Below are 16541 nucleotides of genomic sequence, written 5' to 3'. Positions count from 1 at the left end.
AGGAACATACAGTGAACATACAGATTAATGTTTAATGTGTGGGTGTGTGTTTGTGTGTGTGTGTGTGTGTGTGTGTGTGTGTGTGTGTGTGTGTGTGTGTGTGTGTGTGTGTGTGTGTGTGTGTGTGTGTGTGTGTGTGTGTGTGTGTGTGTGTGTGTGTGTGTGTGTGTGTGTGTGTGTGTGTTTGTATGTGTGTGTGTTCGACTTCTTTCTGTAACTCGCGTGTTCAACTGTCTTCAAGTATCGCTCCTCATCAGCCCCAGAAACAGCGACTATCAGGAAATTACAAGCGGTTGACGGAAGTTTACTGACACCCGCAGAGGATCCTGTGAACGTATCTAGTAAACGATTAACCTAACCTAATCCTGAAACTGATCTACCGGTTTGAAACTATAGAATGGTACTGTACTTCTATAACAACAATACAGTGTATGGCAGGACCCAATATATGGCAGGACCCAGTATATGGCAGGACTCAGTGTATGGCAGGACCCAGTATATGGCAGGACTCACTGTATGGCAGGACTCAGTGTATGGCAGGACCCAGTGTATGGCAGGACCCAGTATATGGCAAGACTCACTGTATGGCAGGACTCAGTGTATGGCAGGACCCAGTGTATGGCAGGACCCAGTATATGGCAGGACTCACTGTATGGCAGGACTCAGTGTATGGCAGGACCCAGTATATGGCAGGACTCACTGTATGGCAGGACTCAGTGATGACACGCAGCCATGACCAAGCACCACTCACTTCAACTCTTACCACCACCCACCACCTTGTATCCCTCTACCGACTGCTCTCCCACTCCCAGCCCTCCCACTCGCCAGCCCTCCCACTCACCAGCCCCCCCACTAACCAGTCCTCCCACTCACCAGACATACCACTCACCAGAAACCCCACTCACCAGAAACCCCACTCACCAGAAACCCCACTCACCAGACATCCCACTCACCAGACACCCCACTCACCACCCCCACTCACCAGACATCCCACTCATCAGAAACCCCAGACATCCCTCACCAGACACCCCACTCACCAGACATCCCACTCATCAGAACCCCACTCACCAGACATCCCACTCACAGACACCCCACTCACCAGACACCCCCTCATCCAGAAACCCCACTCACCCTCATCACCCCCACTCACCAGACACCCCACTCAACAGACATCCCACTCATCAGAAACCCCACTCACCAGACATCCCACTCACCAGACACCCCACTCACGTACAACTTGACAATCACAACACCCAATTAAACACAGCAGTAAAACAATACGAAGACGTCATCACAAACACCACTGACCTCGTCCTGACCTCACCTGACCTGACCTCACCTGACCTGACCTCACCTGACCTAATACTCTAACTTGTGGTCCTTCAGGCACTTACGCCCGAATATGCCTGAACATAATAACATAAGAAAATAAGGAGTCTGCAATAGGCTCGTTAGCCTGTGCATGGCAGCTCTTGTCGAGAGTTACTACCACTCTCTATCATCCATGAATCGATCTAGCCTCCTTTTAAAACTTTCCAGAGTTCCAGCATTTACTACAAAGTTGCTAAGCTTGTTCCACTCGTCCACCACCCTATTTGTGAACCAGTTCCTTCCTATCTCCCTCCTAAACCTAAACTTATCCAACTTAAATCCGTTGCTCCGAGTCCTATCCTGCTCGGATATTATAAGAACTTTATCTATATCCCCTTTATTGATTCCTTTCACCCACTTAAATACTTCTATCATATCTTCCCGCACTCTTCGTCGTTCTAGGGAATGCAAGTTTAGTTTCTTTAACCTATCCTGATATGGAAGGTTTCTAAGTCCCAGAATCATTTTCGTCATTCTTCGCTGCACCGACTCTAGTGAATTAATATCCATTCTATAATAAGAGCACCAGAACTGAACCGCATAATCGAGGTGCGGCCTGACTAGCGCAAGATATAGTTGCAATAAGACCTCTGCACTCTTATTACTTACACGTCTAGATATAAAACCCAATACTCTGTTTGCCTTATTTCGAACATTAACGCAATGTTTTCTAGGCCATAGGTCCGGGCTTACAAGTACCCCTAAGTCTCTTTCACAAGTCGACCTTTCTAGGTTGATGTTGTATACGTTAACAGTATTTGTTCTACCAATATTAAGTATGCTGAAACGAGAAGGCCAGCCTGACCTCCAAGTGCTTCCAAGTTGGGTGCTGTAAATGCTTTTGCGTTTCGCCTTACACAGGATGCAATGGGGTGCCCAATAAACTAGCCCCTCGCGGAGCAAATGAGAAGATCTGCCTTGTTAGAAAGTGTGATGTACCTTGTTAGAAAGTGTGGAGTCCTTGTTAGAAAGTGTGGAGTACCTTGTTTAGAAAGTGTGGAGTACCTTCTTAGAAAGTGTGATGTACCTTGTTAGAAAGTGTGGAGTCCTTGTTAGAAAGTGTGGAGTACCTTGTTAGAAAGTGTGGAGTACCTTGTTAGAAAGTGTGGAGTACCTTGTTAGAAAGTGTGGAGTACCTTGTTAGAAAGTGTGGGGTACCTTGTTAGAAAGTGTGGGGTACCTTGTTAGAAAGTGTGATGTACCTTGTTAGAAAGTGTGATGTACTTTGTTAGAAAGTGTGGGGTACCTTGTTAGAAAGTGTGGAGTACCTTGTTAGAAAGTGTGATGTACCTTGTTAGAAAGTGTGATGTACCTTGTTAGAAAGTGTGGAGTAAATTCCATAAAAAGTATTGGTCGAACAGTAGCTCTGAGAATCTTATTAAAAAAAATTTTGAACGGGAGCACACAAAGGAACACAGGCCAGGCAGTGCTCACGTGGAGGGTAGTGAAGAAGCCACCGAGACGGTCATCTGTTAGTGAGAGTAACAATACGGAAGTTGCCATAGAGAAGAATTTAAGAAAACAAATAGGGATCTCATTAAGTAGTGTCTGCAGAAACACCAAGGACAAGTTGTCTTCTGAATGTGTGCACTGTACAGTATATAAACATGGTGAATCATATGTAAGGAACGCAGTTATTTGTTGGGAATATAGCCACCTCATAAGGTCTGGCGTATTGGTTCAGTGTAGTAAATGGTAGTCTGGCAGCAGGCAAGCACGGGTTGATGGGTAGGCACCAGTCGGGACCCCAAGCTTTTCCTCCCATGTCTAACTTCATAATGAGAGAGAGAGAGAGAGAGAGAGAGAGAGAGAGAGAGAGAGAGAGAGAGACTCCCAAGCGCCGAAAGCATCAACAAACGGTGACATACCTGCTTGCACGTAGATCCACACTCCTACACAAACAACACATTCCTATTTCAATACCAGTCCAGCTCAGTGACTAATACAAAATATTCCGGAACCATAAAGATAAAAATACGGCAAAAATACAATTTTAGCAACTTACTGAGAAGAATGAGCAAAATTTGATGTGTGGCAACTGTGTTACGAGCGCTGGGCTTGCCTGGTGTAGTGTGAGCGAGACCGTGAGACGTGAGACAGACCGCAGTGAGAGCGATTGAGGGAGTAACTCCTCTCCATCGCAGCTCAGTCAGTGTTGGGACTGTCAACAGTAGAGACCTTGTGGACGTTCCTCGCCACAACGCTCACGGTAAGTAACTGCCGCAGTCATAGAATAATGTTAACACGAGACAGTGGTTAAGTGAGTAATTATGAAAGGTGAGTGAATTATTGGCAGCAGACACTGTATTCCTGAGTTACTTTGTGAGAGATAAGCGCTTCCGTGAGTCTAGCGATCAACTTCCACCATCGTTCCAGCATCTGATCCTCAAACACATCACAGTAATAGGGGTTGGGTGTAAATGGGACTGTCCAGCGGTGCCCCTTCCTTAACCAGCCAGGATGCTGTGTTAACATAACATAAGAACGGAGGAAACTGCAGCGGGCCTATTGGCCCATACTGGGCAGTCCCATTTACACCCAACCCCTATTGCTCATATCAGCATCCAACCTATGTTTGAAGCTATCCAGCGTATTCGAGTTAATAGTTTTACCCACTAGTCCGTGCCATCAAGGTGTGGGAATAACTCACATGACATGTAGTGTGTGAAGCGATCCTCGGTAGTGTAATGTTTACGTCAAGGGTGGTGAAACCTTAGGACGTCCCATTCCTCCGCTTGCGGCTGTCAGTCGTTCTGCATGTTTTACAATATAAGCGGCATCTGAGCGCTCTTCACGGCATTTTATGTTGCGGTTTAGTTATACCCTGACACCCCCCCCCCCCAACATTTGTTGACACTGTGCTCGGACTTGAAGCTACTGAATACGTACTGTACCTGGCGAGAAAAGGTATGCGCGGGGCTGCAGCTAACTGATGACAGACGGTCGTAGCAGGTATAATTATTTAAGATTAAGTGTATATAAATATTTTATGATATATGGGCTGGTCAGGAGTTATCATCCAGAGGCTATATACGTCATAAAAGCCGTACGCACTAGTGAGGCTATGTACGTCATAAAAGCCGTACGCACTAGTGAGGCTATGTACGTCACAAAAGCCGTACACACCAGTGAGTATGGATACAGCCGCCACAGTACGTCTCGTGTGGTGATTTTACTGATTAAATATTTTATTATAATTATTACTCCCTTAACCCAGCAACAGGCAGGGGCGCCATCTATGGCTGACCACGCCCCCAGACTTTCTTATTACTAGTGCCCAGGTGTTGAGACCAAATGACATAAATGTGTGCTTTCGTGAGTTAAGTAAAAAAAAAACTCACAATGTGCCCATGTTGTTTATATCATCCGCCTTTAACAGAAGCTCAAAGAAGTTGACAAAGAATATTTTCCTCATCTTTTCTACACAGAAGATAAGTTTCAATTTTGACTATTTAAAAAAAGATAGGTATTACAATTAATAAATACACCTGTTAGTTTGTTTAAATTTTCTTTCAGAGAGAGAGAGACGAGTTTAACATAGGAAATGTTACACACAACCAACATTTGTTTTCTCTATTGTGTTGCTCTCGTCATCTCAGAGGAGGTCAAGTTTAGTTGAGAAATTTAATAAAGGTTAATAATTTGTACAAACAATCCTAACCTAACCTAAACTGACCTAACCTACTGTTTGTGTCGTTTACTGGCAGGGAAGCAATGGGCATTATGCTTGTATGAGGATTTTTGAAGTAAAAAATATAATGTTTCTTGCTTGTTTAAAAGCTTATGATTTTTTTCCTGCAGTTTACAATGTTAAGTGTGTAAACATTCATTCAGTGTTGACTATTGTTATAAATTAATTTTACATAATTATAAATCTTTGGTGTGTGTGTGTGTATAGGACAAAAGTCCCCCAGGAGAAATAAGAATTTTTAAAAAAATTATTTTATTTTTTACAGTTTATGAATACTTCACCAACCTAACCTAACCTAACCTTCGGGAATTCTGTTATAGTTATAAAGAAGTATACAAGGAATGTTTATTAAATCTGCGATGACATATATGTTTTGTCTACTGGGGTAATTACTCCCCTGACATTCAGTGACCTCACTGGGCCCTAGGGTCACCTCAGTAAATACAGAATGAACATGAAGATAAAATGTCGTTTTTTTTCTTTTCTATTTATTTAATAATGTTCTATATCAAAATTGAAAGAGTTATAATATTCTAATTACTGTATTTAAATTGTAATAATTTCATATTTAAATCTTTATATTTTTAATATATCTAATGACCCTCTCTTTAACATAAACCAGGGGGCTTCTGTCCTATTTTGGACTTTTACTGAGGGGCTTTTGTCCTAGGGGGCTTTTGCAGGGCCAGATTAAACTTATTGGGGGTCTGAGGCACAGATCAACTTGGGGCCCCTACCCTCAAGGTATATATAAATAACAAGAACAAAATATACCCAAATTTATGAATGATTTCATCAATATTAAGCTTCTGCAAAATAACACATTTAATGTTCATAAGAGACAGAAAATTGAGACTTTGCTAGGACATCGTTGAACGAAGTGCATGTTTTATACGCTTCAACTTTGAGAATGTTTGGATTTGGGGGCCCCTTAGAGTCGGGGGGCCTGAGGCCAGTGTCTCAAGTGCTCCATGGTTAATCCGGCACTGGGCCTCTTTTGTCCGGGGCCCCGTGTGTGTGTGAGTGAAGACAGGGGGCAATTAATTAACTTTGCTTAACTCATTAACTTTTGAAATAACATTTTAACTTAATAGAAATTTGGGCAAATTAATTTATTTTACTTCGATTAATAATCAGTTAACGCCTTAGAAAAAATAACATAAAATATAACACACTAGCCCTTACACCCAGTGAGTATCCATACTGTTGATTTTCCTAACTTAATCGAACAAAACTTAATTAGTTAATTTGAAACTTAATAACCCCATGCCCCGTGTGTGTGTGTTCAGCTCTCACACAAAGTATCCAGAAACATACATCAATAGTTCTTTAGATATAATAATTCATGTACTTTTATGTGGTTCAAATAACACTGATTTTTTTCCCTATTTGTCTAAAATTCGTTTTATATCTCATTCGTGATTCGTTTATTTATATGGATTAACAAGTTAAATAAACACTTGGTTTTTACCATTTTATTAACGTTCATTAATAACATTAAAGAATAATTGGCTTTTTGGTCATATAAATTTCTTTGCTTTATCTTGAATCTATTTTGCTAAACATTATGTTGATGAATTTATTAACGAGAGAGAGAGAGTTTGTCTCTTAAGTGATGCAATTAAGTTATTGATATTGTCAACATCCTTCCTTCATATATCCGTGGAAATTAGTTTGTTTATTTCTATAAGGCATCAACAGTAACGGCCGGAGTTGACAAAAACCATCGATAAAAAAAATGAGTTTTGGTTTTAATACATCAATTTCTGTTCCATACGGTGCCATTCTCCGCTGCGTAGAACGGACGTGTGTGTGTAGACAAGATAACCCAAGGCTGAGGTGTGTCTTGATGTTGTATTAACTGTTTTTTCATTAAACAATGCTTAACCAGAAACTTTAGATAATGTACACAAACTTGGCACCTACTGCCCCCTCCGTATCCTGTCATGGTTGTGTATTACTGAGGGAGGACTGGCTGGGCTCAGGCTGCACCGTACACGCCTGCGTCGTCACCCTCCATTTTGTGCGAGTTCCTGTACTACAGTATATCGGTCAGTGTTGTGGTGTCATAGTGATTTAAATAATTTGACGCCGCACTCACTTAACAAGGGCTACCTATACTTAAGTACAAGGTAGCATAAAACATAAGGTAAAATAATGACACAGTGTTAATATACTGGAATGATTGTAGAAACTGTAAGTTATATATAATTTACAGGACGCCAAAGTCACCGATAAACACGCAACTCCATCCACCCTCTGCTCATGACACCTGTACGTTCTCACATAAAAAAATACACTTTTTTTTATTTACGAACAATAGTCAATTACTTAAGAAAACATAATAAACGTAGCGTATTTTCTTTGATAGAATATAACATTTATGTGCGCTATCACAAAAAATAATTAATATTGATTTTTTACTGAGTCAAATGTTGTAATGCATCCACAATACCTTGACGGTGTGTAAACCTGAGAACAAGGCGATAATTAATTTATCATTAGTGTTTAGTTACAGTAAGCAGCAACACACGTTAGTAAAATCTGTTTTAGGTTACCACTACGTAGTCTTGTGTATCAAGATAAAATAAAACTAATGTGAGGGTTTTTGGCATAGGCGAGGCAGCTCCAGTCTTGACCAATGAGGCGAGGCAGCTCCAGTCTTGACCCATGAGGTGAGGCAGCGCCAGTCTTGACCCATGAGGTGAGGCAGCGCCAGTCTTGACCCATGAGGTGAGGCAGCGCCAGTCTTGACCCATGAAGCGAGGCAGCTCCAGTCTTGACCCATACCACCATAACTTGTATTTAAAACTTGTCAACGTTAATATGATGTTAAGGGGTAAGTTGTTCTACACATTTATAATAACACAATAACATTATTATTCACTGAATGTTGAATGTTGCTCAGGTACACTGGACACACTTTGTTCACCGTTGTTCAAAAGTTATACATCGACAGAAGTGTAGTTTATAGTGATACAGACTTATTACTTTATTTATTTAACTAATCTGTTTGTTTATTTGGTAGTCCAATAATAATTTCCCTCTATAAAATTGCAAAGGTTAGATTAAACACGTACAGTACGTGTGCATACATGTATTGGCCTACAAAAATGGTCTTAAAAAATAATATATATATATATATATATATATATATATATATATATATATATATATATATATATATATATATATATATATATATATATATATATATGCTGATAACCACAAGGAAAAAGAAAACACGAAGTTCCCAAGCACCGCAGCGGTCGGTAGTCAGGTCAGAGGGAGAAACTGACCCAACCTTCTCACCTGGTTACAAATCTTCTTAATTACAAAATTGTCCAATTTGTACATGCCATTACTCAAATTCATGTTAACGGATTCGGTATATATATTTTGTTCTGAACTTCTACTTAGTTTGTACTCACCCCTAAAGATGTGAATTACACGAAAGCGCTTGGGAACTTCGTGTTTTCTTTTTCCTTGTGGTTATCAGCATATACCTGGATCGCGCGCACCTACAGTGATTTATTTCCACACACACACACACACACACATATATATATATATATATATATATATATATATATATATATATATATATATATATATATATATATATATATATATACACACACACAACTTTTTGGGCCTGTCAAAAAGAACCCTTAAAACTGTAATTAGGAAAGAACTTATTGATGAGTTTGACGCAAGTAGACAAGTGCAAACAGGCACTAGTCGAGCCATAGGTTACCATGATGAGATGTATCAAGTGAAACATGTATATGGAGCAAGTAACAAGATCACTAGATTACAAGATGTTGTAACCGCTAGATTAAGGTTAGGATATAAGTACCTTTGGCAGTATGTTCCTCAAGCAGATGTAAACAAAACTAAATGTAAAGTGTGTGGCCATACATATGGCCACGCACTTGAACACTACGTCCTCGACTGTGTGAAGATAGAACCTTTTAGGGACAGGTCCAAGCACACTGTGTGTGAAATGGCACAACACTTCATCTCTAATGGCAAGATAGCCGACATATTAAGATTGTATCCACTTTTTTGCACTTAAGTAACTATATCAATTCTCATGTACAGAACCAAATACGCAATGTGCTTGAATACCTCCCACGTAAATGTGAATAACAAAGTGTGAGGCCAGACATACTGCCTCACACGCCTGTTCTCACGCATTTGTGAATAAGTTACCCTTTATGTATAGAACTAAACAAATAATGTAAATGAAATACTGTGTAACTTTCAGTGCCATAATATCCTGACAACGGTGGTTAATTATTATGACCCTTTGTAAACCCTACTCTGTAATCCTTTTGCGCTACCGTTCACAGGATGAGTGTGGGGTGCACAATAAAGTAGCCGCTGCAAGCGGCAAAATCAAAATCAAATCACAACTGCCTTGGTGAATATCGCGCTAAATAACTTACATCAGCAATATTATCCTCACTCGCCTACAACACATCAGCAATATTATCCTCACTTGCTTATATCACAGCAATATTATCCTCACTTGTCGGAGACCTCTTAGTTCAACTAGTGGGGATATTTTTGTTGTTGTATAGAGGTAATAGACACGACCTTATTTGTCAATTTTACTTTTTCAACAACATTTATTTATCATCAGATTTATCAACAGTTTTGGCATTTTCTTCATTATCTACTTCATTATTACTTTATTTACTTCATTATTTACTTTATTTACTTCATTATTTACTTTATCTACTTCATTATTTACTTTATCTTATTACTTTATCTACCTCATTATTACTTTATCTACTTCATTATTTACTTTATTTACTTCATTATTACTTTATCTACTCATTATTACTTTATGTACCTCATTATTTACTTTATCTACTTCATTATTTACTTTATCTACTTCATTATTACTTTATTTACTTCATTATTACTTTATCTACCTCATTATTACTTTATTTACTTCATTATTTACTTTATCCACTCATCATTATCTTGAGAATCTGCATTTTATTATTTCCATGACTATGGTGCATTATTCCTCAGTATGGTGGTCATGAGTCATGGAGTATGGTGGGGGTCATGGGAGTATGGTGGGTCATGGGATATGGTGGGAGTCATGGAAGCATGGTGGGGGGGGTGGGGAGTATGGTGGGGAGTCATGGGAGTATGGTGGGGTGGTGGGAGTATGGTGGGGTCATGGGAGTATGGGTGGGGCTGGGTGGGAGCCTGGTATGGTGGGGGTCAGGAGTATGGTGGGAGTCATGGGAGTATGGTGGGGGTCAGTGGGAGTATGGTGGGGGTCATGGGAGTATGTATCATGGGAGTATGGTGGGAGTCATGGAGTATGGTGAGTCATGGGAGTATGGTGGGGGTCATGGGAGTATGGTGGGGGTCATGGGAGTATGGTGAGTCATGGGACTATGGTGGGGGGCATGGGAGTATGGTGGGGGCCGGTGGGAGTTTGTGGGGTCATGGAAGTATGGTGGGGGCTGGGGAGTATGGTGGGGTCATGGGAGTATGGTGGGGTCATGGGAGTATGGTGGGGTCATGGAGTATGTAGAGCAGTGGGAGTTGTGGGGGCATGAGAGTATGGTAGGATGGGTGGGAGTATGGGGGAGTCATGGAGTATGGTGGGGGTCAGTGGAGGAGTGGGGAGTCATGGGAGTATGGTGGGGGTCATGGGAGGCGGGGGGGTCATGAGTATGGTGGGAGCAGAGAGGGGAGTCAAGTGGGAGTATGGTGGGGGTCATGGAAGTATGGTGGGGGCCAGTGGAGTATGGGACAAGGGACTATGGTGGGGGGGTCAGGGAGTATGGTGGGGGTCATGGGAGTTTGGTGGAGTCATGGGAGTATGGTGGGAGTCATGGGAGTATGGTGGGGTCATGGGAGTATGGTGGGGGTCATGGGAATATGGTGGGGGTCATGGGAGTATGGTGGGGTCATGGGAGTATGGTGGGAGTCATGGGAGTATGGTGGGGGTCATGGGAGTATGGTAGGAGTCATGGGAGTATGGTGGGGACAAATTGATAATAGGAAAGACAAACAAATCAACAAATACACAAAATGAAACAAAATTCAAACAAAAACAAACAATGAAAATATTGACAAACAAAAACAAACAAATATAGCCACACAAAAACAAGTAAACAAACCCGTAAATCCTAAACATAAATATACCAACAAAAACAAACAAAACGTAAAAAAAAAACAATAAAAAAATCAACCAGAACTAAGCTTAACAAAAAAACAAAAACAAATTCCACAAACAAATAAACATGAAAATATTGAGCATAAAATACAAAATAAAAAACCCGTAAACAAGTAAAGTAAAAAGAAAATAAACAACAATAGATTACATAAACAAAAACTGGTGTCGCATCCTGTTGTCACTGTGTTGTGCCACCACTAGCGTAGCTAGGGGGGGGCGGTCCGCCCCGGGCGGCACTTTTGGGGGGGCGGCACTTTTGGGTCTGCTCATCACCCATATCTGCAGCTACTGGAGACGTTAATCCATCCCTTTGTATCGGCGGCAAGTTAATCCTTGTCGTGTCTGACCTAACACCTGACCCACATCATCACGGCCACGTCATGAGCTACACCCTTGCTATGCGCCCCCCCCAGCCACACACACAACCTGTAACCTGTTGAGGATTAAGGAAACAACTTCAAACAAGTACGCCAGTGAGCTCATGTGGTGTGGGTCAGGTGTTAGGTCAGACACGACGAGGATTAACTTGCTGCCGATACAAAGGGAAGGATTAACGTCTCCAGTAGCTGCAAAACCATGCAGTCTCGGGTCATATCAGTTCATGTACAGCCGACCAATCCACCAGTTACAAGCAATTCACTTCAGTTCTGCACAAGTCTCCATCGTGACAAGACGAGGGGAGGCTAGACGACTTTTAAGTTCTCTTGTGTTTTCGATCCAGTTATTTACTTCGTTGGAAGACATAATACTATAAGGTAAGAAATATTAAAGTATTGGTTAAAAAATATTGATGTGACTTTTGCTGCGGTACTGAGATTAAATATTAAGATTTTGTTTCACAGCATTGCGATTTTATACTAAGACACTATCCTCACTGGGGTACAGACAAAAGCCCCCCAGACGAAAGCCACCCAGACAAAAGCCCCCTACTTTGATCGGGGTGGCTTTTGTCTGACAACAGTAAGGCAAACTATTTAATATATATATATATATATATATATATATATATATATATAAGAGTGAGTCACTGTGCAATATGTATTTTTTGTAGGGTCACGGGGGGGGGGGCGGCAAACTCATAGTTCCCCGGGCGGCACACACTCTAGCTACGCCACTGTGTGCCACCCTGTTGTCACTGTGTTGTGCCACCCTGTTGTCACTGTGTTGTGCCACCCTGTTGTCACTGTGTTGTGCCACCCTGTTGTCACTGTGGTGTCATTCCTGATGATGACTGCAAAGGCGATAACAGACGTGAATGATAAACGGGTTATGCAAATTTCTAGGTATTGGATATCAGTTGTGTGTAATCAGGACGCGGCCTCACTCTACATTATCTTATCTACCGTCAACTTGATATTATTTAGCGCTACCCACACACACCCCCTCACTCCATCCCTCTACACCCTTCTGTCCACCACCACACACCTCCCAACCGACCCCACCCTTTAACAGACATGTGTGTGTGTGTCTCTCTCTCTCTCTCTCTCTCTCTCTCTCTCTCTCTCTCTCTCTCTCTCTCTCTCTGTCTCATATAAGTACAATATACAAGTCCTTATTCTCGTTTAAGTGATTATATTGACCAAGTACTTTCCTCCTCCCTCACCTCAGATAACACAAAGGATCCGAGAGTCCCACCTGTACTCAGCTGATTGCACACCTGTTAAAATGACGACCATGGATGAATACTTTGACAGGTGAGTGCCGTTCATTGGTAATACCTGTTTTCTTCACGTACTGTTCTGGTAAAATGTTGTGTTAGGATTGGATTGTCAGATACAAGCGAAACTATGTTGAATTACATGCTTTTCATAATCACACAGGTATCAGGTTTGTGAATTTACATTTATAGCTTCATTACTAAACGCGCACACACACACACACACACACACACACACACACACACACACACACACACACACACACACACACACGAGATATAAAACGCATAGATACGTAAATACCAGTGTACTGTCACAAACACATTCATAGACAGTGTCCGATATTACTCTGAATAACACCTGTTGCGTATGTTCAGTTAATTTTTACTTCGTCTCGTTCCTTCTCACAGAATCACAGAAGCATCACTTGACAACAACTCCGAGTTCATCACGGTGTTCAGCCAAAAGGACTGGCAACTAGAGCTCCACGAACCAAACTACGCGCCAGTTACCCAGATGATGTCGACATTATCAATCGACAGAAACCTGACGCGTCCGTCACAGGCTCCCGATATCCCCACCACCACTTTCAACCTGGTTAGTTCTTCCACCCACAGCTACACAGCCCAAACACCGCAACGCCATGGGAACAACATCTTCCAGGACCAAACACAGCAAGGACATTGGAACAGCTACCAGGCCCAAACACAGCAAGGCCACGGGAACAATATCTACCAGGACCAAACACAGCAAGGTCATTGGAACGACATGAACCAGCAACAGCAAATGACTCGCCAAGAACCTGGAATGACAATGAACCCCGCTGCCCATCTTGAACCTGAGGGCTCTCGACAAGGTCGTGGTCACCGACGCCCTCGAGGTGACCGTTTGGACCTGGTAGCCAGGGATGATGATCATTGCTGGGTGTCGCGGAAGTAGCCTAGCTGTAATCGTATCAAATCTTCTGCTAGATAGAATGTGTTTGTAAGTAACATCTTTTAAAATCAAAGCCGGTTCTCACGAGCAGTGGCTCTCCTGAGGTGGGGGGGGGGGCAGATAATTATTTTACCAATTTATGAACGAAAAGGCCACTGTGTTTCCAGGATCTTAATATGTTTGTTATTATAGTTAACCTTCTGACAAAACAAGTGATTTAGAATATAACAAAACACTCCCTGCCCCCTGAAGCGAATGACTACCAATACAGAAGGATCACTTGCAGGAATCCTTTTACACGATCAACCAAATACTATGAGTTTTGTTTCCCAGACAGTGGCTCATTAGTTCATCAGATTAGAGAAGGAAAATAATAGAATAATGGACTAGGTAGGAGATCCCCACAACACTGAATGACCCCTATACATATGTGGCCAATGTGTAGATGGGCTTGTTTGTACTGTACCACTTATGAAGGTACGGTACGGTGCATGGACAGTAACATCAATGATGGTACACAAACTAGGGATAATTTCTTACTGATAACTTCGATGTACTATACTGTTTTGTGGGGAAACTTCTGACTGGCTAGTGATAATCGTGTTGAATTAGATCATTATAATACATAGAGATAAATAACCTCTAGAAAACTTAACCTAACCAACTTCCAAGTATAATGTCGTGTCGTACGGTGATAAACGAAACGGCAAAATGTGTGATATGAGGTAATTTTTCACGAAGTTTTTCTAAAAAATAAGAAAGTCATTCCTTTTCGCAAATACATTCATTGTTTTGTTGACTTGCGATTATCTCTCTCTACCGAAACAGAAACACACACACACACACAATATATATATATATATATATATATATATATATATATATATATATATATATATATATATATATATATATATATATATATAAGTTGGTCAGTTTTAGCTCTTAAGAACTTTATTGTTTTAACGAGTGCATTAGTAATGATACCTGTGCCTTGTGCTCACTATAAGGAATAGAGTTAAATGCCACAAGAGATTATAATTTATACCAATATTGTCGTGATGTTTAGGATAGCTGTACTGACGATATATCTATAATTTCATAGCAAAAAAACTTTTCTTATATTACGTTAAGATGGCAAAGAACATCTTAGAGTTAAATACAAATCAATTTAACCATGGATGCAGTAATCTCCATGTATATATTTACAGTACAAAATATGTAAACGCCGCGCCGCCAAATGAAGCTTCATTAGTTTATTCTTCCTAAAACTGATTAAAAAAAAGTTTGTTTTCACTTGATTTATTATAAGTTTTTTCTTTTGCATGTTTTGTAGTGTGTGTTTTGTGATAAGTAGTTAACAGTGACACACTATATATATGTAAGTCAGTGTTGTTGGTTACTGAGCTGAACTAATGCTGTGTGATAAATATGTGAATCTTCTACTCCTCTCTCTCTTACCCTGTTGCTTTATACTCGATATTGCTCTCTGGTTATTGATCCGTCATTGTCTTCCTCTGTTCCCCTTATCTTTATCTAGGTCTCTCCTTTGTGTGTACCATTTCCTACTTTCTCTCTCTTTCTGTGTCTGTCTCTATCTCCTATCTCTTTCCATGTTCTTATCTGTTCTTATCGTTCCTCTTGCATTATCTTCGACCATCTCGTTCCTGTGAGATAATTTCCACTTAAAGAGAAATATTTAAAGATGTGATATATTACATGTAATTATATAATTTGAAGTGAATATTAATAATAAAAATACATATATCAATTATTGGTTCTGCTATTTCACCTTTTTAAGGCGTTTGAGAATGCGTTTGTGAGAGAGAGTGGTGAAAAGAGTGTGTGTGGGAGAGTGGTATAAAGAGTGCGTGTGTGTGGGAGAGTGGTAAAAAGAGTGTGTGTGTGGGAGAGTGGTATAAAGAGTGTGTGTGTGGGAGAGTGGTAAAAAGAGTGTGTGTGTGGAGAGTGGTATAGTGTGTAGAGTGGTATAAAGAGTGTGTGTGTGGGAGAGTGGTAAAAAGAGTGTGTGTGTGGGAGAGTGGTAAAAAGAGTGTGTGTGTGGGAGAGTGGTAAAAAGAGTGTGTGTGTAGGAGAGTGGTATAAAGAGTGTGTGTGTGTGTTTCTGTACCCGTGTTTCATTCTATCTGAAACACCAACAATAATAATAAAGATAAAGAACGATACTGACATTAATAATAATAATAAATAATGAAAATAAGAAATAATAAGTCATGATAATAAAATAATAATAATAATATTTTGACACTAGAAGCATCCCATAATAAACAAACGCAGTCACACACAGAAAATCCAATATTTCTTTATAATTAAGATAATTTTAAGCTCTGATACCAGCTGTACTTTGCTACCATTAGTTCCATTATACCAGTTATCCCCCTAATACCATCAGTCTCCTGGTATATTCTGTCTCGTGATAACAACTGTCCCCAAGGCCTAACGCACAGACAGACACACACACACACACACCAAGACCAGGTTTATGTACATTAACCTCTCCTTTGACTATGTCCGACCTCCCTCCATCACGCAGGGCTCCACCTCCCTCCGTCACTGGAACCCAACACACTCCAGATCGTGGACTCACAAGAACAAGAACACAAGAATAGAGGAAACTGCAGCGGGCCTATTGACCCATACTGGGCAGTCCCGT

The 16541-nt window shown here is 40.8% G+C and overlaps 1 protein-coding gene across 1 annotated transcript; it reads left to right on the top strand.

Moving 5' to 3' along the window:
- Positions 1–3454: 3454 nt before the first annotated feature.
- On the top strand, positions 3455–15639 carry LOC121856251. The gene is made up of 3 exons (XM_042351636.1): positions 3455–3580; positions 12882–12967; positions 13342–15639. The coding sequence occupies exons 2-3, from the start codon at positions 12939–12941 to the stop codon at positions 13868–13870; spliced, it is 558 nt and encodes a 185-aa protein (XP_042207570.1). The 5' UTR covers positions 3455–3580; positions 12882–12938; the 3' UTR covers positions 13871–15639.
- The last annotated feature ends 902 nt before the right edge of the window (positions 15640–16541 follow it).

This window comes from Homarus americanus, unplaced genomic scaffold (assembly GCF_018991925.1).
Source record: "Homarus americanus isolate GMGI-L3 unplaced genomic scaffold, GMGI_Hamer_2.0 scaffold1024, whole genome shotgun sequence".
NCBI classification, from domain to species: domain Eukaryota; kingdom Metazoa; phylum Arthropoda; class Malacostraca; order Decapoda; family Nephropidae; genus Homarus; species Homarus americanus.
Note: the sequence above shows the minus strand (reverse complement) of the source record. Positions and strands in the feature narration are given on the sequence as shown.